We start from the raw sequence: 19,664 nt of genomic DNA on the forward strand, positions 1-19,664 counted from the left end.
AACCTGTTAGCCCTCCCATCTTTTTCTTATTTTATTATTATCTAAGTCCATGAATTTCAAAGGTCAAGACCCAAAGCCACAGCAAACGGTTGGCGGGGTTTAAGCGAGGGGAAGTGAGGGCGGGAGCGGGGGTCTCTCCGGTGAAGCAGCTGCGGAGCGCGGGCCACGGAGTAAACCCAGCGCAGCTCCTGCCGCTAGGCGGCGCTACGGCCGGCAGAGACATAGGCACCACGGCGCGCTCCGGGACGGGGCGGGGGTCGGCGGCCAGGACACCCCGCAGGGGCGCTCACAGACCGCGCTCTGGAGCAGGGCGCGCCCAGAGCCCTCGGCCTCCGCGCGCCACGACTCGGCCGACTCCTGCGCGGGGGGGCAGGGCGCCGCTGGCCGGGTGGGGCGTCCCCGGGTGACACCGGGACCGGGCGGCGGGGCAGGCGGCGGTGCAGGCGTGAGTCACGCCACCACGGGGCGCTGTGCACGCCCGACCCGTGCGCACTCTCGCGATAGGCGAGACTAGGCTTCCGGAGGGGGTTTTCCGGAAGGAGCATGGCCGCCGCCGAGACCTGGCCAGGCTTCGCACGCTGAGCCGCCGGCGCCATGCAGTCCGATGATGTGAGTCTCCCGCGTGCCTGCCACCTGCGTTCTCCTGCCTTAGGACTCGGGAGCCACATACTGAGCTGGCGCGTTAGCCTCGTGTGGCTCCAGATCCGAGGCCCCCGGGACGCCGCTTTCCGAACGTGGGGCTCTCACGTGTCTGCCCGGGCTCTCCAGCCGGCGGCCCGAGCGGGGTGGGGGGCCGCGGCACGGGCGCTTCGGCCCTCGGGGTCGTCTGGGCCCGGCCGTGCTGCCCAGCCGGGAGGCGCTTGGCCTCTCGTGTCCCTGGACGTGGGAGGGGCGGCTGGGGCCGGGGGGGGGGTACGGCCGCGTTGAGACCTCAGGTTTAAGGATCCCTTTCTTCCACGTGTGTGTTGCCTTTAAATCTGCTTTTCCCGTCTTTGGTCTTTCTTTACGTTTGTTCCATTGTCCGCCTGCCCAAGTCATAATTTTTGGAAGCATCCTCGATCCTCATTTATTTAGTTATGTGTATGAGAAATACAGAAGTGCTTGCGGTGTGCCAGGTACTGTGGTAATTCCTGTGGATTTTTATTAGTTTTTAATAAGCCTGACAGAAGACCTCTGCTTTCCTGCAGCGCTCTAGTGGAGAAGGCAGACGGTGGGTAAACAGGGACCAAACTGAAAGCCGTTGTACTGTGTGCTAATTGTGTGAGAGGGGGACCTAACTAAGCTGGTGAAGCGGAGAGTGATTAGAGACCGCTGCAGACACAGCCGAAGGTTCGAGGGGAAGGTTTCCCTGAATAGAAGATATTTGAGCTGAGATCTGAAACGGGAGAATGAACCCTCATTGAGGGGCTTTGGGGCAGAAAAGGGGGGGGGGGAAATCCATGCAGTAAGAACAGTGAAGTGCAAAGATCTGGACGTAAGAGAGATGGAATATGTTAAAGAATACCGATGTTAGCCTTAGGGATTGAGGGAACAGAGAGGTAATGAAGTTGGGTTTGCTTGCAGGACAAGGTCCTATAGAGGCTTCTAAGGAGTGTTGTTAGGGCTGCTGATGGGAAACGACCCCTGACATTTTGGGGAAAGTTGTCTAGTTATTTGAAGGGGAGAAAGAATGAAAGCAGGGAGACTAGAGTATGATGAAAGTAGTTTCCACCAACGTAGTGATGGCGGAGAAGAAAAGAAGTGGGTGGATCTGAGGTCTGTATTTTCTGTGTAACCAAAAAGACTACATGATCCCCTCGATGAAGAGGGAAAGGGAAAAATCAAAGGGTTTTTGGATTTGAATAGTTCAGTGGTGGTTTCCTTTGTGGAGATGGGGTGGGAAACCGGTGTGTTGAGAGGTGTGGAACCCAGACCTTCCTTTGGATATGTTAACGTGGGAGACGCCTTTCTGACATCCTGGTAGAGATTTCAGGTTGGCAGTTGGTTGTAAATACAAGTCTGCCCAGGAGAGAAGTTTGACCAGTTGTCAATTTGGGAGTCACCTACTTACAGCCACAAGCCAGAATGAGCTATTGTCCGAGTTTCATTTCTTCTTACCTTCTTGTCATCCCCCACCAAACACACATACTATAAAATTCCCAAAATGTTATTTTATGTGTTTACCTTTATTTTTTACGTTTTAGGCTTTGACTTCTTTAAAGCCTTTCCCAGTTCCTCAGGGCAGCCCACTCAAAAGCTCTTAAAACTTCTTTTGTGGCACTTAGACTGCTGCTTTGTTTACATTTCCTTCTCCCTAAGTAGATAAAACTGTTTAAGGACTATCCCTTCCTTTATTCAACTAACACTTGAGTGCCTCCTCTGCTGGTGACTTAGGGATGTTAGTGTATTGATATAAATCTACAATCAATGCTGAAAGAGTAAGGAACACATTAGTTAGTAGAAGATAGCAGTAGATTATTTTTTTTCCCAGATGAGACCAAATTATACTATCTGTATCCCCAATCTAGTACTCTGCAGCCTTTTACAGTGGATAATGAACATATTAAGTAATAAAGGAAAGTTACAAAATATATAACATTTCATTTTTGTTAAAAATATAGGCATAGTGATTGGTGGAATGTACGTGCATAGAAGAAAATTGAAAACATTTACAAAATTCTAAATCTGTGGGTATTGGGTATGATTATTGCCAATTTGTATTTTTTTCTGCAAGAATCTGCATAAAAAGAAAAGTGAGACTTTTGCAAAGCATTTCTTCCTCTTCGCATTCTTCAAAGACCCAAGGAGACTTCTTCAGTAACCAGGGCATTGCCAGGCATTGTTTTCTTGAGTTAATATTCTCATCTGTTGAGTCAGAGCAATTGAAATGGATTTTACTTTGTCTTGCAGGTTATCTGGGATACATTAGGAAATAAGCAGTTTTGTTCTTTCAAAATAAGGTGAGTCTAGATTTGCAAGGTGGGCAAAGATTCCTTCAGTTGCCCTCCTGGTAACCCATCTTACAACTTTTGCTCTTTTCCTTCTGTTCTAGAACTAAGACTCAAAGTTTTTGCAGAAATGAATACAGCCTGACTGGACTGTGTAACCGGTCGTCTTGTCCCCTGGCAAACAGTCAGTATGCCACTATCAAAGAGGAGAAAGGTGACTCCTTAGTTTTAACTTCCATGAGAACTAGTCAACAGCTTTTAAAAGGATGTTCTTTAGTCTCTCTGTAAATAATATTAATGGTATTTACTTTATCTTGCAGGACAGTGCTACTTGTATATGAAGGTTATAGAGCGAGCAGCTTTTCCTAGGCGTCTCTGGGAACGGGTAAGACTTAGGACATAAAATCACAGTGACCTTAATCGGTAGCAAAATGCCCATGTTTTTCTCTTTTCTTTGACCATAGCTGGAGTAAACTTTTAATTAAGGTTTACTTGTTTGTGAGAGAGAGAACAAGGTGGGAGGCAGAGGGAGAAGCAGACTCCTCACTGAGCACAGAGCCTGACACAGGGCTCGATCCCAGGACCCTGAGATCATGACTTGGGCCAAAATCAAGAGTCAAATGCTTCACCTACTGAGCAACACAGGTGCCCCTGTATTAAAGTTTTGAAGCCAACCTCGTTAGGGCATATGGGTATCATTGCAGTGGAGACCCGGTCATTTACCCTTACTCTTTTTTTGTTAAGGTTTTATTTATTTATTTTGAAAGAACACACACACACAAGCAGAAGGAGCTACAGAGGGAGAGGGAGGTCAGGCTTCCCACTGAACAGGGAGTCCTACTCAGGGCTCCATCCCCGGGCCCCAGGATCATAGCTGAGCCGGAGGCAGGTGCTTAACCAACTGAACCACCCAGGTGCCCCCATTTACCCTTACTCTTTAAGCTTTCTTTTCTGTTTGATAGGTCCGGCTTCATAAAAACTATGAGAGAGCACTGGAACAAATAGATGAAAATCTAATTTACTGGCCCCGTTTCATTCGACACAAGTGTAAGCAAAGATTCACCAAGATCACCCAGTACCTAATTCGAATTAGAAAACTTACACTAAAGCGACAGTAAGTAAGCGATCATTCATTTATTATATTTATTTTCTTAAGTCTTTTTCCTTGGGTCACATTAGGAAGATGAGAGATTATGAAACCTTTAGTAATGCTTCTTATTAAATCCAATTTTGGGTAACCTTTTATGAGATGCTGACAAGAAGAAAGTTTACCTCTGGTTAAAATTGTGCCCTTTGATGTTCCAGGACTTAAAAAGCAGTAGAGTAGAACTTGATGATCTCCTCCCTGTCTAAAAAGCAGCTTCAGGAAATTTTCTCCCTGACAGAATCCTAAAATTAGGGTATTGACAGTGACCTAAAAAATGTGAATAAATAAAATTTAAGAACTTTACTCTGGATTCACTGAAAACTAATTTTTAAAAGTGTTATGAAATCCACAAAATTAATTGAATATCTTCCTAAGGAGTGATGGGTCCTAATACTTTTTCATTGGGACCTGCAGAGAAAACTAAAGATGGCAGTCTTCTACAGAAAATTCCTTTTCTTTGTTATCTGAAGCATTAACCTTAGCATAGTGAATGCCCTCAGAAGTTGCAGAATGCCTTAAGAAAACAAAAAATAAAATACACATTAAAATATGTGTAAAAATGTCTGACTTTTTGTAGCATTAAATACCTAGGAAATTGTTAAGTATATAGTCTTGGCTATATTGAGCTAAGCCCTACAAAATCAACTCCAATCCTTCTTTCTTCTCATTTTTTTTTTTAAAAAGGAACACACAGAATGTGCACTTGGGTTTTCTGATAATTTTTATTTTCTGTAGGAGGAAACTTGTTCCCTTGAGTAAGAAGGTGGAGCGGAGGGAGAAAAGAAGAGAGGTAACTTACCATTCTGGGACTCATAGCTTCTGTATTTCCATTGAGGTTGGGGTTGTGTAGGTAAGGATCATGAGACAGTCACCATTGTCTATGAACTGTTGGGGCCTTGAGTAATGGTTCCCTAATGGATAGTAGTATTAGTTGTATAAGATATCAGATATTCATATTTTAAGATTATGACTTTCAGAGCAGATTAAAATAAGGGTTCTTGGGCATGTATATAATGGAGAACAGAGAAATCCCTTGTCTGAAATTCTTGATGTTAAATGTTTCAGAAGTCAGAACTTCGGTTTGTTGCCGATCTTATACGTTGCATACTACATTCAGGAGGGTTTGAGCATCGTTTTTTTTTTTTTTTACGCCCATGGTAAAAACTCTAATTCCCATCTCCCCACTGAGCACCACTCTGGTAACAGTTTTCTATAGTTAAGAGTTTGTTTCCTGATTTGTATTTTTTTTTCCGTTCTTTTGTTTCTTAAATTCCACATATGAGTGAAATCCTATGGTATTTGTCTTTCTCTGACTTAACTTCACTTAGCAGGTTACATTCTAGCTCTATCCATGTCCTTGCATGGATTTCGTGGGTTTTTTTTTAAATGGCTGAGTAATTATATATATATATATATATACACACACACCACTTCTGTATCCATTTATCAATCAGTGGACATTTTGGCTATTGTAAATAATGCTGCAATAAACAGAGGGGTGCGTGTATACTTTTGATTAGTGTTTTGGTATTTTTTTGGGTAAATAGCCAATAGTGCAATGCCTGGCTTTTAGGGTAGTTAGGGTAGTTCTATTCTTAACTTTCTGAGGCATCTTCATACTGTTTTCTGAAGTGGCTGCACCAGTTTGCATTGTCACCAACAATGCAAGAGGGTTTCATTTGTTTCATATTCTCACCCACATTTTGTTTTCGTCTGTTACTGATTTTAGCCATTCTGACAGGTATGAAGTGATACCTCATTGTAGTTTTGATTTATATTTCCCTGATGATGAGTGATTTTGAGCATCTTTTCATGTGTCTTGTGGCCATCTAGATGTCTTCTTTGAAGAAATGTCTGTTCATGCCTTCTCCCCATTTTTACATTGGATTATTTGTGTTTTGGGAGTTGAGTTATATCAGTTCTTAGATAATAATCCTTTATCAGATATATCATTTGCAAATACTTTCTCCCATTTTGTATGTTGCCTTTTTGTTTTGTCAGTTGTTTCCTTTGTTGTACAGAAACTTTCTTTTTTGTTATAGTCTCAGTAGTTTGTTTTTATTTCCATTGCCTCAGGAGACATATCTAGAATAATGTTGCTATGGGCAGTGTCAGATTACTGCCTGTGTTCTCTTCAAGGATTTTTATGGTTTGGGGTCTCATTTAGGTCTTTAATCCATTTTGCATTTATTTTTGTGTTTGCTGAAAGAAAGTCCAATTTCATTCTTTTGCCAGTGGCTGTCCAGTTTTCTCAACATTATTTATTGGGCTTTTTCCCATTGTATATTCATTCCTCCCTTGTCAAAGATTAATTGACCATGTAATTGTGAATTTATTTCTAGGTTTTCTGTTCTATTCCATTGATTTATATCTATTTTTATGCTAGTACTATACTGTTTTAATTACTACCGCTTAGTGGTAGAACTTGAAATCAGGATGCCTCCAGTTTTGTTTTTCTTTTTCAAGATTCTTTTACCTACTCGAGGTCATTTGTGGTTCCCTACAGATTTTATGATTGTTCTAGTTCTGTGAAAAATGCTCTTGGTATTTTGATAGAGATTGCATTTAATGTGTAGCTTGCTTTGGGAACTATGGGCATTTTAACAGTATTTGCTCTTCCATGAGCATGGAATGTCTTTCCACTTTTTTGCATCGTCTTGAATTTCTTTCATCACTGTTTTGTAGTTTACAGAATTCAGGTCTTTCACCTCTTTGGTTAAGTTTATCCTTGATATTTTGTTTTTGATGCAGTTGAAAATGGGATTGTTTTATTTCACTTTCTGCTGCTTAATTATTTACGAATGAAGCAGGTTTCTGCACATTGATTTTGCAACTTTTCTGAATTCATTTATCAATTCTAGCAGTTTTCTGATGGAGTCTTTAGGGTTTTCTACATATATTATCATGTCATCTGCATAGAGTAAGAATTTTGCTTCTTCCTTACCCATTGGATGTCTTTTATTTCTTTGTGTTGTTTAATTGCTGTGACTAGGACTTCCAGTACTATGTTGAATGAAAGTGGTGTGGACATCCTTGCCTTGTTCCTGATCTTAGGGGGGAAACCCTCAGGTTTTTCCCCATTGAGGAAGATATTTGCTGTAGGTTTTTCATATATGTTGAGGTATGTTCCCTCTAGACCTACTTTGCAGGTTTCTTATCAAGAATGGATGTTGTACTTTGTCAAATTCTTGTTCTGTATGTATTGAAATAATTATATGGTCTATCCTTTCTCTGAATGATGTGATGTGTCATGTTGTTTTTGTGAGTATTGAACTACTCTACCCTTGCATGCTCAGAATAAATCCCACTTGATCATGGTATGTAATTTTTTTAATATAGTTAGATTCAGTTTGCTGATACTTTGTTGAGGATTTTTACATCTATATTCATGAGATTGGCCTCTAGTTCTCTTTTTTTGTAGTGTCTATATCTGGTTTTGGTATTAAGGTAATACTGACCTCGTAGAATGAATTTGGAAATTTTCCTTCCTCTTGTGTTTTTGGAATAGTTTGAGAAGAATGGGTATTAACCTTTAAATGTTTGGTAGAACAAGCCTATGAAGCCATCTGTTCTTGGACTTTTGTTTTTGGGGAGCATTTTGATTACTCATTCAATTTCATTGCTGGCTATTGGTCTATTCAAATTTTGTTTTCTCCTGCTTTAGTTTTGGTAGGTTATATGTTTCTAGAAATTTATCCATTTGAACTAAGTTGTCCAAATGTTGGCATATAGACTTTCATAATATTGTTACATTATTTGTATTTCTGTGGTGTTGGTTGTTACTTCTCTTCTTTCATTAGTAATTTTATTTGGGTCCTCAGGGTTTGAGCATTCTAATCAGATACACTAGTAGCTCTCTAGTGAAATATAAGGTTCAGACTAGATGGAATTTCAAAAACTTTTTAAGTAGCCTTATGTCATTTCAGGTCACATTAGGCCAGTAAATTGAGTTTTTTGGATTTTAAAATTGCTTATAAGGAATTGATTGGGGTTGTTTCTTTGAAGTAAACTGGGCAGCTTTGTTACCAGATTAATCAGTAGTGTTGGGAATACCATGGAAAATCTAGTTGGAAAACTCCAGCCTTTGTCAATACAGCTGTCTGCCTGTCCACCTCACTGGTACCTCATTCAAGTTGACTTTTCTTTTGCTTTTCAAGACCCTGGAATTAGCTTTCCTACAAGTTCGGATTTTCATTTATTCTAGGTGTCTGCTGTGCATACTTCTCCTCTGCCAACATACATTTCCCTGATCATTTGTCATGTCCTATCAAGAAATAGCTTTAATAATTTAGTGCTTTTGTTCCTATTAATCACATAGAGTTCCAGACTTCAAATCTATTACAGCATTGGTCTCCACAAACTGTTGTGATCCCTTACCCACCAAAGGAATTTTTGAACATATACTGCCCAGCATATTTTTTATGTTACTTACTATTCATGTGTACTTGCACTAATAGGTGTATTATAACTGACATATCTATTATTGATGAAATGAAGGTCTAGGTCTTTGCTGAGAAGGAATTCTTTTTGATTGCTCTCATAACTGATAGATTCCTCAGAGATACATGAAGAAGTACGTTGCTGATTGTTTGCATTAAGTAGTGGCTCTTCATTTTTCATCCTTCATCAGCAGATATGCAGAGGTTTTTATTCAGATATAGGTAGTGAGTATGCTTTTTCCCTGATAGCTAAACAGGTGGTCTTACAAGCCTTTCAGAGGAAATTAAGTTTTTCTGCTTTTAGCAAATAAGTTTGAAGCCTTCTGAAAAATGCAGATTTGGAAGATTTTTAAATGGGTTGGAAAATTGTGGTTCCGGAATATTTTGAGTGTCTGATTGCTGCTTTTACGGGAGACGCATGTTTTCACAATGTTACTTTTTAGGTGTAATCACACTTTTCTTTTTAAGACATTCTATTCACAGAATAAATTTTTTTTCAAAAAACATTTTAAACTCTTAAAATACTGCTTTTCTCTTGAAAGAATGGAGTATTTTTTAAAACTTGTGTTGTTACATACTACTGACAGTCCTTTGTCATCTTGGAAAATTTGGAACATTTTTCTTTTTGTGAAAAATGCATGATTCTTTAAGTCGTACAACTCTTTAAGTACTAAACCACTAAATAGCATACTTTTATAACCATTCCTATGGTATTGCAAACTATTCAGTAGCCTCTATAAATCCACTTAAGCAAACATTAACTGCCAAATGCTGTAATCATCTGAATAAAATAGTGAGATCCCCACTTAGAGACTCTGTGTAGTATTTTTTAAATATAACATTTAATTTTTAAAGAAGAAATATGTAACAATTTTCACTATTTTCTGCCTGCATCTCAGTGGATTGCCCTTGAGGTGCGAGCACCTAATTTAGAGAACAGTGCAAAACAGCATGATAGCCTTTTAACTGATCATGTATCCCCAGTCTCCGTGTGATTTATCTTGTATACTGTTATTCAAACAAACTTTCAGTATGTAAGACTTTAGAATCTTTTATGATCTTCACTATTAAATGAATGCAGTCTTGGGCTAGAAAGTAGATTTAGATTATGTTTTGGTTTTGGGTGGTCCAGGTTGATTCCATATATCATTTTGGATGTGATCACTGGAGGAAGGAATTTTTTTTTTTTTTTGAGGAAGAAATTTTTAATCTATTTTTCTGTCACATGGAATCTAACACGGTTTTAGAAGTATGAGTAAAGGTCTCTTTTCCTTTCTCAGCTTTTAAAATCTAGTTCAGAATTGCTCATTTTCTAAGACACTTAAATGTATGTAGAGCTACATGCTTTGTGCATCTATGAAAGGCTTTGTTAGAACTTCATCTAGAATGCTATTTATAAAACAACTGGAGTTTTTAAAAATTAAAAGGTTCTCAAGGTTTGGGAGAGAAAGCAGAAATATATCTGGCTGGAGAGGCACAAGTTCTAGTGATAGCAAGAGTAGGGGGAAAGTAGTTTTTTAAAATAAAAACCTGACGGTTTCTTCTTCTAGGCTGAAAAATGAGTATCAATATGAAATAAATGGGTTTACTCAAATCTTTCGTTACAGGAAAAGGCATTAATAGCTGCGCAGCTGGATAATGCTATTGAAAAGGAATTGCTGGAGAGATTGAAACAAGATACGGTGAGAAAGCTAAGAACTTTGGGATGTAAACTTTATTTTTTAGATCAGTAATATGCTAGGAACTAGTGGGAAATGTGTTTTATTTTCAAAGGTGCTGGAAAGATCTTTGATTTTTGTTCCTGAAATAAAACATATACAGGCTCTGGCTTCCCCACTTTAGTTCATTGACACAAACCTATAAAATGCTCTGGTCACCCTTGATGCTCCATTTAGTGTAAGAGACCTTTTCCCTTTGCACCATATTGCCAACTTGTGTCCCCAGTACAACAGTTCCAGATCTCTGTACAAAAGGCATGCAGTTTTGATCCTCTTGCACCCTAATCTTCTAAGACTTTTTAAAATGGGATTTTAATTCACTTTAAAAACTAATGTTGGGCAGCCTGGGTGGCTCAGCGGTTTAGCGCCACCTTCAGCCCAGGTTGTGATCCTGGAGACCCAGGATCGAGTCCCATGTTGGCTTCCCTACATGGAGCCTGCTTCTCCCTCTGCCTGTGTCTCTCTGCCTCTCTCTGTGTCTCATGAATAAATAAAATCTTTAAAAAAAAAATAGATAGAAATTAATGTCATTTACAAGACAAAAATGAATAGAACTTTATTACTTCTTTCTGTCAGCAAATTTACATTTGTTCCAAGCCATGGGTTTTAATAAACTAAGTTTCAAGTGACTCTTCATGGAAGCTACTTGTTTGATTTTAACCAGTGATTATTTAAAATGGGCTTTTAAGATATTGTCAGCTCTAGGCTTGAATATTAATACAGAAATACTACTACTTCTCAAATCAAGTATTCTCATTTAATCACTGGGGAAAAAAATAATATGCTTATTGGACAGTGGATTTCACATGTACGATTGAGAGGTCATTAAAGCTGGTGTGTATCTGTGTTCTTCAGTATGGCGACATCTACAACTTCCCCATTCATGCCTTTGATAAAGCCCTGGAACAGCAGGAGGCAGAGAGTGACTCTTCAGATTCTGAGGAAAAAGATGAAGATGAAGAAGTAAGCCTTGTTTGTTCGTTTTGCTTCATCAAACGGTAGTCTTGTAAAACTAGATCTCTTTACATGAACTTGGGAGACAATATCTCATTCCCCTAACCAAAAACTCTTTGGTCATTTTTCTTTATCATGAGGTTACCTCTGTTCAGCCAATAAGCTGTTTACACACTGACAATTTAATTGTATTTACTGGGATTCTGAAATTTTTCTTGCAAGGAGACCAATGAAGAATCTTCATCAGCTAAAGGAACTTACTGAATTTTTTTTTTTTTTTTAGGAACTTACTGAAATTTATACAGGATTTCATTTCACTATTAATACAGGGGAGGTACTTGAGTGATAGTATTTTTAGGAAAAGGTCAGATTTAGCAGGTAGTTGCTTAATCACGTGGTACTTTTTCCTAGTAGTAACCCTTTTCAATATTTGAAATTAATAGGTTTAATTAAATATACAGAATTGTTTGTAAAGCCCTATCTGTATACTGATTTTTTTTAAATAAGGATGTTTTACCTCATTAAAAGAAATTGATAACCCTAAAATGTTTTTAATTTAGAAGTATTAAAACTTGGAAATCAGTAGATTTTGGTTGAGCCTAGTAAGTAGACTGTGAATCTGTTACTTATTCACTTACTCATCAAGAAGCATAAGCTGAATTTTCATTCTGTATTTTGAACATACCAATTTTTATTTTAGGATGTGGGAAAAAGAGAGTTTGTGGAAGACGATGAGGTGGATGAAAGTGACATAAGTGATTTTGAGGTGAGATTAATGGGCAGAAAAATTGTCTTTGGCCTTCAGGAAAAAGGAGGTTTCTGAATACAGAGCCAGATAAATTCTCTGGTTCTAAATTGAGAAGACAATGAGAGGAGTTTGAGGATGAATCTAGAATTTTCTTTTTTTTTTTCCATCCCCATATCAGGATATGGATAAATTGGATGCCAGCAGTGACGAAGATCAGGATGATAAATCCTCCAGTGAGGAAGAAGAAAAGGTCCTTAATGCAAAACATAAAGGCAAAACACCCTTGAAAGGACACTTGCAGAGAAAACGAGCCTATGTAGAGATAGAGTATGAGCAGGAGACAGAGCCTGTGGCCAAGGCCAAAACTATGTGACTTGAGACATTTATAAGCAGGACTGAACATTTTCATCATCCTCTTTCTTTTACCATGAACATGTAAACACCTCCAGTTTTTGCTCTTTCATATGGTATTCAACACAATATTTGTGTTTTTAATATTTATGCTACTTCTGTGGGGCAAGAAATCTGGGAGGGAGCGGAGGAGGCCTTGAGTTGTGAACACAGTATTTTTATAGCGTTGGCATATGCTTTGAAGTAACAGCTTGAGCCCAAGAAGCTTAACAGATGAATTTGTGGGTGTAAATATTTCTAAGTTTTAAATGCTATCCACCCGTTTCCTTGGCATCCTCCCCCATCCCCCCAACTTTATTTAGAAATCTCTTCATTTTTTTTTTTTTTTTTTGCCTTGTTCCCCTTTCCCTACTTCTATAGAAGGGACTAAAACAAAAAGGTCTAAGCTACAATGTTTAGTGTGAAAATACCTTTTTTCTTAAATAATTTCATTTACACAGTAGGAACAAGAAGAAAAAGCCTTCCAGTTTTAGGTTCCGTTGTAGGATGTGCCTTCCGAAACCTGCTGCACTTTTCGGATACAGTTCACCACCTTGCTGTCTTCACAGCTTTGGAGAATTTTGACCAGGAGATCCTGAAACATGAAACCAAATAGACTTTGGGTTTTATTTTTAATTGATACTTTTTCTTTTACCTTGGTGGTACTTTTCTTGGTACCACACTCAAAAGAAAAAAAAAATGAGATTAGAGAGCAGTCTGTGGAACAGGTGTACTGTGTCAGTGTGCATGGGAATATCCTGCTGGCTGGCTGAAGATGGCTGGTAAGAAGCCCGTTAATACCAGCCAATGCAAATCAGATTGGATCCAGCTCGTGAAAACTGCCTGAGATGAAAGAGCCAACACGAAGTAATCTGAATAAACTGATAAAAAAAACCAAACTATTTCTAAATATTTTTATGCTGTTTTTTAACTTTAAATTGAAAATTTCTAAAGAGAAATGAGGCAGTGGTTTATTAAATGTCTACAAATACACACATATAGCTATTATATGCTCTGGTTTTGAGAAGTTAACTTTGTGGAATATGAAACTAAAGGAAAAATCTCCATGTGAATAAGTAAGAGTATGTAAAAATATAGTTGCCCAGAAAAACTGGAAACACTTCTGGGATCTGAATCACTCTACTTGTGTTGTTATTTTTTGGTGGCTTGTAGTTCATTATTTCATCATTTAAAAAAAATTCAGAGACTGAAACAGACTTTTTTAATAAACTCCATCTTTTGCCCATTTTCTACCATCACCCCAGAGACCTCTCCTGATCCTCTTGCTTTTTGGTCTAAATAGTGCTGAGTAGCTTTAAAAGAAGAATGAGATGTTAATCACCCTTTATTGGGGGCTAGTGGTCTCCAAAGTGGAGCCCTGAACCCTGTGTTTTTTTCCACAGAGTAGGTGAGGCATGTGAACTGTAGTCAGAGGAACTGCTCAAGACCCAGGTTGCAGACTCACCTTCACCTGTCCTTGAGAACAGTGGTCCAGGAGAATCAGGCACTCGGTGGCCTCCTCTAGTAAGGCGCTCTTTACAGGCTCAGGTGTAAGGCTTGGGTCCCTTGCTACATCACATATCAGTTTCAGGAGCGCCTTCAATAAGACCACAAGTCTACAGGGAACTCTGGAATCAAGAAAAAGTTATGTTCATACTCTATCTAAATCAGGATATTAACAAAGATTTCAAAAGGCCATCAAAGTTGTAAAGCCCTTCCTTCCTAAATGAAGGAACTGAGGGAAATGATTCAACAACCAGGGAGCCAGAAGCAGAACTAGACACCAGACACCAGGTTTAGTCACTTCAAGACCCCCTGTTTTCTGCAGCACAGTGTGTGCCCATGAACACTCTGGCCTGCCTGGGAACACCCTACTCCTCTCCAGAAGTGTGGTTCTATTGTAAGGGAATAATCCCTCCTGGAAAGGGAGAAGTAGAATCTCCCCTTACCAGGGGCTTATACTTTGGGCCAGAGAAGAGGAAATGGTCCATAGTCCCTTAACTGTTACAGTCTTAGGCCTAAAAGTTAAAGAGAGAAATAAGCTTGGGTTCTGGGACCTCACTGTTAATTAGAATTTTCTGTCATTTAGTTCCAGATCCTAGCTTACCATCAGTTAAGCCCAGCCTATTAACTTCAACTTACTACCCTTTCTGAAAGTTTTTATCTTGATAAAAATTGTTCTGGGCATACCTGCCTGCTTGGCAGTTTTACCTGGGCCATGCATATTGAATGAGAAGTTTTAGGGTTTCCAGTATCTTCAATCTAGCCTCTTCCTCCGGTCCATCATAAACCTCCAGATAACCAATGATGATTCGCTCCAGTCTCTTTAAGTGCCGGACAGTTACAATCCCCAACCTAAAAAGCAAAGAGAAATGTGCATCGAGGAGATGAACTTGAAGAGTAGGCCAGGCCAGACCAGTGGCCCAGGCACTCACCTCTTCACAAACGCCGGGAGGTTTCGGGCATAGGTCCTGCGTAGGAGAAGGCGGTGCTCTGGCTCCATGTGGGTCAGAATCAACTGCAGCACCTCATCACAGTGTGTGGTGGGCCGACCTGCACCTCCCTTCCATTGCAGGGCTTTCTCCAGGATGGGGAATAAATCCAGCAGACACAGGAGCACAGCCTGGGAGGTAGTAATAAAAAAGACCTATTTATTTGCATTCACACTCACTGATTGGGCTAGCAACTTTATATACATGTTCTCACAATAAAACTCCATAGAGTCTGAGATGGTCTTTGTGTCCAGTTTGACCACCTTCTGTGAGGTTTCAATGTCTAGGCACTCCCTTCTAGCTCTCTTGGGATCTTTGCTTTTTCTTAGTTTTGTTTTAAAGCCATCATCTAAAGAGTCCTATACTTTTTGGCTGTCAGTACCTGGATTCTCGGCTTAATACCTAAATTGATATTTAAAGAAATGTGGCAGGGGGGAGAGAAGGGAAGACAGGCATAAAAAAGGTTATTTCTACCTCTGATTTTATATAACTTGTTTCTTCTGTCTTCAGAATGTTCTTTCTGTTACTAAATAACTGTTCATCCTTCCAAGATCACCTCCTTCCCAAATTCTAAAACCATCCCACCACCACCAAACTGGTTAGCCACCTTTTGCTGGACACCCACTGCACTCTACACAAACTTAATAGATATTTCACATTGTGCTGTAGACATGTAGAAATACTCATTTATTTTTTTAAGTTGAGTCCATTTATTTTTATTTATTTGAGAGAGCACGCACCAGAGAGCACAAGGGGAGAGGGAGGGACTGAGGGAGAGGGAGAAGCAGACTACCCACCGAGCAGGGAGCCGGAGCCTGAGCCTGACACGGGCCTGGATTCCAGGACCCCGGGATCATGACTTGAGCCAAAGGCAGTCAGCCAACTGAGCCACCCAGGTGCCCCAAATACTCATTTATTTACATGTCTTTCTAAAGGGTTTCTTAAAGCCAGAAACCCTGTCTGATCCATTCACTCTTGGAACCCACATGGTTCCTCAGACAGTAGGTATCCAGTATCTCTCGGGTGAAAGCACTGTAATATCCAACATAAAAGGAGTTTCAAGAGTGTGTTGATACAAAGCAACAGAGAAGGACATTCAATAAAAATAGAACTTTTCAGACAAAGCTTTTCTCAAGTGATAGAGAACTGGCCTAGATGAAGACCAAACACTAGCTTTACTGTGGAGACTCAGAAATGTGAATGCCCACTTAGTATTAAGACATTTTCACTAGTCATTTGCTACTTTATTTTCAAGTTGGCAATGACTTGGTCATCACCCTCACTTTCCAAGAGAGGAAAATGTGTCTCAACTATCCTTATTCACATAATACCACCTTCTACTCAAGTTTGAGAACTTAGATTCGCAGTTATAAACAAAACTTAAAATTACCTGAATGAGGTTGTACTCTGGTGTGTACAGGTGGTTGAAAAGGGCATGATATACGACCTGGGCTCTGTTATACTGGAGCAAATCAGCAGCTGGCTGCAAGCAGAAAAATTACCCAATTCAGTTTCCCAAGGTTGCCAAATTGTTGATAATTTTTGAAACTATGGATACACAATTATACCATAAGATTCATTATGCCCCTCTCTACTTCTATGTGTATTTTTAAAGCTCCATTATACACAGCTTAAAGAAAAAAAGTTTCCTTGAGTAATATAATAGCTTGCACATTGAGCATAATCCTTTTCAGTTTCTGATTTTTTTGCTCCTTGAAAATCAACTGTTAATCAAGGTCTGGTTATTCAGTTTGACATGCAGGATAATGGCCCAGGTGTCCTACATACGTTACTTAAGAGGTACAATCTACTAGGTTAGCAGAGGGAAAATACAAAGGAAAAAACTATACGTAAGTGATTTTTGTCACATAACAGCATAACAGGAAGCTAATAAGAGGTATAAAAAGGAAACACATAAACACTAAAATAGTGTTATACTGGTGACTCAATCTGTCCCATCAACACAGATGACAGGTTGCTTACCACATTAAGCACAATGTGATGGAGGCAGCGTACACCCAGGATTTTGTTCTCGGTTTGATAGTCATCTGAGATGAGCAGTGACGGGGGAAGTACCATTTCCAGATGTTGGCTAAGCCAGGGTCGGGTGACCTGTTGTAGACTCCATGAAAAAACATGTTTGGTGGCAGGGTTATTCTTCCAGGATTCCCTAAATGGAAATGTGAAACCACATTAAGTAGTGACATGTTAACTAGCAAAGCAAATCAACCTCTTCAAGTGAAAGAATATTTTCTTGTCCTTGTAAAGAATATAGCACACAAAATTCTTGATATTATACAGTTTAAGATTTAGATCAAAATAACTTACAGAACTTGCACCAAAAGAACAAAAACAAACAAATAAAAAGTAACCTGACACTAAGTACATTGAACAATCAATCACCCAGGGCTCTGGGCCTAAAGCTTATCCAGTGAGAAGGAACTGTTTACAATCTGAGCTTGTAAAGAATCCGCGGTGATGGGGTGGGTGGTTACAGTGAAGATTTGTTAAGAAGGGGGAGGGGAGTAAAGGAAATCCCTTCAGTACTAGTCACTATAACAAGGGAGCAAGTGGGGCAGCCCCAGTGGCCTAGCGGTTTAGCGTTGCCTTCAGCCCAGGGCCTGATCCTGGAGACCTGGGATGGAGTCCCACGTTGGGGTCCCTGCATGGAGCCTGCTTCTCCCTTTGCCTGCGTCTCTCTCAAGAATAGATAAATCTTTTTTAAAAAAAAGGGGGGGGGGAAGCAAGTAAATCAATATCTGAAGAAAAGCAATTTACAGCTTATTAAGTGGGGTTTTCATTACACTTTACTCAACCTTCAGAATAACTGTATAAGAGGAGATAATATCTTTTCATTACAAAAAAAAAAAATAGGTTCAAAGAGGCTCTCTGACATGGTCTGACTCAGAAGCAATAAAATGAAGTGCCAAGTCACCTCAAAACTCCAGGCTCCTGGTAAAGTGACAGTTGTGTACACATTTTTCTCTCATCTCCTGTTACAAATATATAAAGTAGCAAGTGGAACTCACAAAGAACACTTCAGCTGAGAGCAATCTAAAGGGCTTTCTTTCATCCCAAACTGGCTTCCAGATCTAATCAACCGTATCTAATACCTAGTGATGAGTTTCAAGATCCCTAAGTTTAAAATCAAACCCTGGGATCCCTGGGTGGCGCAGCGGTTTGGCGCCTGCCTTTGGCCCAGGGCGCGATCCTGGAGTCCTGGGATCGAGTCCCACGTCGGGCTCCCGGTGCATGGAGCCTGCTTCTCCCTCTGCCTGTGTCTCTGCCTCTCTCTCTCTCTCTCTCTCTCTCTCTCTCTCTCTCTCTCTGTGACTATCATAAATAAAAAAAATAATAAAAATAAATAAAAAATTAAATAAAATCAAACCCTACGTTTAAATCCTCTCCAAATCCCCATCGTCACCTAACTTAAGAAACTTGAGTCTAAAGACATGGGACAGAACTCCGGAGGGCTAGAAGGAGCGCTAGCAAGTGGGGGCCTGAAGGCCTGGGTTCGCCAAAATCTAATAATGCCATTTATAGCAAATCACAACCCTCCCGGGCGTTAAGAGATCTGCTAATATTACACCACCTTTACCTTATCGTTGGAGGAACTCAGGTCCTTCGAGCCCTAAACATTCTACGATGCTAGGCTGAAGCCCAGAGGTCGTGGTCCTTTGGCGAGAATACTCACTTATTCAAATCGCGTTTGAGAAGCTCCATTACTAGCGTAAATCTCCCTTTCTCGTCCTCATGTTCTCCGTGCAGAAATCCTGCCACCGACGCACACGGAGTAACCCGAAGGAGTACGGAGAGCACCTCTCCAGCAACCTCACGGGACCTCGGGCTGGTCCACGGGTGCTCCAGACTGTGTGTGAGCGCGAAAACATAGATGGGTGCTGCCAAGTGACGCAGGCCTGCCTTCCACGTAGGGCCAACCAACGAAGACTGGGCCGCCTCCATTTTCCCCAGTAGTTCGAGAAATAGTAACCCAACCGCGGCCGCTTTCTCGGCGGCCACTTCGCAGTCCGCACGACGTCGGCCCTCCTGCTCCCCGGGCGGGGCTGCATACTTCTCCAGGGCTTTTGCCACCTGCCCCAGCGCCTCGGGCATTCCGCGGCGCCACGCGCCGCCCCCCTCCAACAGCTGGTCACACTCTGTGGCTTCTATCAGAGCGCTCAGGTCCTCAAGCGCCGCACTCCTGGCCTTGCCCCGTCGGGACTCCTGGCTGGTGAGACGGTGCACGATCTGAGACAAGGACTGCCCGAGGGCGGAGGGAGGCCGCTCTCCCGGCGAGCAGGAGCCTTCCTGCGAGGGGGCTTCCCGCGGGCTCTCGGGCTCCATCGCTCAGCCCGCGGCAGCGACGAGCTGGCCTCCTCCGGGAGCCGAGATGGGAGGCTGGTGCGGCCCGCCCGACAACAAAGATCACCCGGAGGCTGGAGTTCTCCCAAGGAGCACCTAGAAAACCCAGGAAGACGGCCAGACGTCGGAGGGCGGGGCGCGGGGTCGCGAGTCTCACCTGCAGAAGAGGCCAGTCTGCGCGAAGCAAAGGATGCAGGAAAGGGAACGGAGCCTCTCTGGGAGCAAGAGGACCTCAGACTCCCAACGGCGGATAACTTACCCTTGCCTTTCTGAAGATTAAAAACAAAGCGAAACCAAACAACCCTAAAGGTCTAAGAAATAAAGCCCTAAGGCGAGACGCAAACACCTCCACGGGCGCCGCACGACCCGCCTGCACCGCGTACGCCTCAGGATCCAGACCCAGCTCGCCTCGCTGCCGCAAGGCACCAGGCTAGCTTCCGCCAGTGCCCAGGCAACACTTCGTCATTTCACGACCCGCTGTCGTAAA

At 41.3% G+C, this 19,664-nt stretch overlaps 2 protein-coding genes across 3 annotated transcripts; one reads left to right on the forward strand and one right to left on the reverse strand.

Moving 5' to 3' along the window:
• Nucleotides 1-530: 530 nt before the first annotated feature.
• On the forward strand, nucleotides 531-13,466 carry MAK16 (MAK16 homolog). The gene is made up of 10 exons (XM_055335356.1): nucleotides 531-609; nucleotides 2,890-2,939; nucleotides 3,032-3,141; nucleotides 3,248-3,312; nucleotides 3,890-4,041; nucleotides 4,810-4,864; nucleotides 10,121-10,195; nucleotides 11,087-11,194; nucleotides 11,886-11,951; nucleotides 12,112-13,466. The coding sequence occupies exons 1-10, from the start codon at nucleotides 595-597 to the stop codon at nucleotides 12,304-12,306; spliced, it is 891 nt and encodes a 296-aa protein (XP_055191331.1). The 5' UTR covers nucleotides 531-594; the 3' UTR covers nucleotides 12,307-13,466.
• On the reverse strand, nucleotides 10,210-19,566 carry TTI2 (TELO2 interacting protein 2). Of its 2 annotated transcripts, none has more exons than XR_008665691.1 (8): nucleotides 18,510-19,566; nucleotides 16,799-16,985; nucleotides 16,206-16,298; nucleotides 14,759-14,946; nucleotides 14,535-14,678; nucleotides 13,789-13,951; nucleotides 12,755-12,918; nucleotides 10,210-11,168 (listed from the first exon to the last, which is right to left on the reverse strand). XR_008665691.1 is itself a non-coding variant. In XM_055335355.1 (8 exons), the coding sequence occupies exons 2-8, from the start codon at nucleotides 19,157-19,159 to the stop codon at nucleotides 12,814-12,816; spliced, it is 1,530 nt and encodes a 509-aa protein (XP_055191330.1). In that variant the 5' UTR covers nucleotides 19,160-19,273; nucleotides 19,437-19,566; the 3' UTR covers nucleotides 12,789-12,813. The 2 variants fall into 2 exon arrangements, 1 of the variants encoding a protein (XP_055191330.1); XM_055335355.1 differs by lacking the exon at nucleotides 10,210-11,168 and having other exon boundaries at nucleotides 12,789-12,918; nucleotides 18,510-19,273; nucleotides 19,437-19,566.
• Between the last annotated feature and the right edge of the window lie 98 nt (nucleotides 19,567-19,664).

The sequence above is a fragment of the Nyctereutes procyonoides genome, unplaced genomic scaffold (genome assembly GCF_905146905.1).
Source record: "Nyctereutes procyonoides isolate TBG_1078 unplaced genomic scaffold, NYPRO_anot_genome, whole genome shotgun sequence".
NCBI classification, from domain to species: Eukaryota; Metazoa; Chordata; class Mammalia; order Carnivora; family Canidae; genus Nyctereutes; species Nyctereutes procyonoides.